General features: G+C 46.3%; 1 protein-coding gene across 1 annotated transcript in view; it reads right to left on the bottom strand.

Moving 5' to 3' along the window:
• Nucleotides 1-2,500, bottom strand: part of LOC143038993 (uncharacterized) — a 27,788-nt gene that overhangs the window by 16,714 nt on the left and 8,574 nt on the right. Inside the window, exon 2 of the mRNA XM_076208836.1 lies at nt 1,718-2,500. This exon is cut by the window's right edge and continues 964 nt beyond it. Within this exon, the coding sequence (XP_076064951.1) occupies nt 1,718-2,500 (783 nt within the window). The remainder of the gene's footprint in view (nt 1-1,717) is intronic.

Raw genomic sequence — 2,500 nt, 5'->3', positions numbered from 1 at the left:
TTTTGACCGGGAAAAGATTTTGTTCCCACCGCTTCACATCAAGCTTGGGTTAATGAAACAGTTCACGCGCGCTCTGGACAAGGATGGGAGGTGCTTCAACTACCTGTGGCGAGCCTTCCCTGGAGTGACCATTGAGAAGCTGAAGGCCGGCATTTTCGATTGCCCACAGATACGGCAGCTCATCAAGGACACAGAGTTCGAAAACTCCATGAACACGCTAGAGTGCGCCGCCTGGAGGTCGTTTGTGCAGGTGGTAAACAACTTCCTGGGGAACAAGAAGGCAGCAAACCACGCCACACTCATCAACAGCATGATAAAGAACTTCCAAAACCTCGGGTGTTTGATGAGTATAAAGATGCATTTCCTGTTCTCACACATGGAGAAGTTTCCTGAAAACCTTGGTGCGGTCAGCGACGAGCAGGGAGAAAGATTCCATCAGGACATGCGTCAAATGGAGGAGAGGTACCAGGGGAGGTGGGACGCAGTCATGCTCGCGGACTACTGCTGGTCGCTGAAGAGAGACAACCCAGCAGCTGCTCACACACGGAATTCGAGGAAACGGCGATTTACGCCGTGAACTCCGAACTTTTGTGTCACGAAACGCTCATGTACATGTATCAAGCTTATCAAATGTAATCGAGTATATAAAAAAATGAATGAATTTGGATACGTTGACTTTTATTTCCCCAGGGAAACGGAAAAACCGAATTTTTATGATCCGCAGAAATTGGGTTTTTGGACGAAAAATAGTTTTTTTCTTAAATGTCTGTAGCGAACAATCCTGACCTGATTGAGAAAAACCAAGGGCATTTTCGGACTCAGAGCATCACAATTAGTCTAATTCCGCTGGAAAACCCTGGAGATTAAAAAAAAAAATTACCCAGTGTAATAGGTTTATTGAGATAGCAGTGATACACTGACAATAATACAATTGAGTACTTTTATGAGTAATATAGTAATTATAAGAGTGATATGCTTAGTCTAAAGTTTATAATGAGTTTATTGTGCGGACAATGGATGGAATGGCACTGTTCTTGTATCGGTCAGTCCTCGGCGCTCTGATGGGCTTGATTTTGTTAGAATGCCGAGTTGCATGGCGGGTGGTTGTGGTGTTAGGTGGGAGGAAGTGACGGTGACGTGGGTGTAGCATTAGGTCCTGTCCAAACTTATTCAGTGCCTCACTGTGTTTGTCGGACAATCTTGACAAGCTGAGGGTGGTGAGGGCGTGTTCGTATCCCTCATACTGACTACCCAAGATAATTCTGCACGCTCTTCTTTGTACTTTCTCTAATTTGCTCCTCTGTGTGAAGTTGAGTGATGATGACCAGGCTGGGGAGGCGTACATGAGGGTGGGGAGTACGAAGGTGGTGTAGACTCCTTTTAGATCTGGAGATGGGGTACCAAGGGACTTCAATCTGCGCAACATGAAGAGTTTGTAAGAGGCTGTCCTGATGATGTTGTTGATGTGCTGGTTCCAGTTATGGTGGTCGTCTATTGTGATGCCTAGTAGCTTGGCGGACTGGACCACCTGAAGGGAATGGGTTCCTAATGACAGTTGAGGTGGTGCCACCGCCTGTTTGGATGTACAAACATGCATGACCACGGTTTTGCTGTGGTTAACTGTTACATTGCTGCTCTCAGTCCACGTTTTGAGGTTGTCTAGGATGTTTTGTAGTGAAGAAAGATCAGGCTGCCTGGTGTTGATGGGAATGCCAACTGTGCAGTCATCGACGTATTTCCCTCTATGTTGGGTGTCCATTAATGCGTCATTTATGAGGATGAGGAAGCACAGTGGTCCCATCTTGGTCCCTTGAGGGACCCCACAGGTCAGGGGGAGGAGGGAGGATGTCGTTCCCTTGTACCTCACTGCCTGTTGACGTCCGGTCAGGAAGTCGGCTAGCCATGCTACCAAGTGTGGTTGGATCCCCAGTTGTATGGCTTTGGAGATGATAATGTTATGGTCAACAAGGTCAAACGCTTTCTTGAAGTCAATAAAGGTCAAGGCTAGAGAAGTATTGCGCTTGTCTAAGTGGCTGTGCAAGAAGTCCAGAAGATTAACAAGATAGTGAGTTGTGGAGGAGGATTTCATGTTGCCATACTGTTGGATATCGATTTGATCTTTAATTTTGTTGTATACTGAGTCAAAAACAAAACCCTCACAGATAAGGCTTGGGATTGGGGTGATGGCAATAGGTCTAAGGTCGCTTAGTGACTGTGGGTTCGGACATTTGGGGATGGGAGTGATATATGAAATTTTCCAGTCACTGGGGCAGGAGTTTTGACTCAGTGAAGCATTAATTATGGAGGAAAGTGGGAGGGCAAGTTCTGGGGCAAATTCTTTGTAGATTTTGATAGGTAGATCAGAAGGTGTTGTAGATCTGTTAAACCTTAATTTACTTAGTTTAATGGCAACGTCAGCTTTCTGGACAGGGGCAGGGGGTGAGGGAGAGGGGAGGTAGGCAGGTAGGCCGGAGAAGTTAAGGAGGGGTAAGATCTGACA

The sequence above is a fragment of the Oratosquilla oratoria genome, chromosome 25, assembly GCF_046742065.1.
Source record: "Oratosquilla oratoria isolate Oo_2021 chromosome 25, ASM4674206v1, whole genome shotgun sequence".
Lineage (NCBI taxonomy): Eukaryota > Metazoa > Arthropoda > Malacostraca > Stomatopoda > Squillidae > Oratosquilla > Oratosquilla oratoria.
This window is presented reverse-complemented; position numbering and strand designations above follow the sequence as displayed.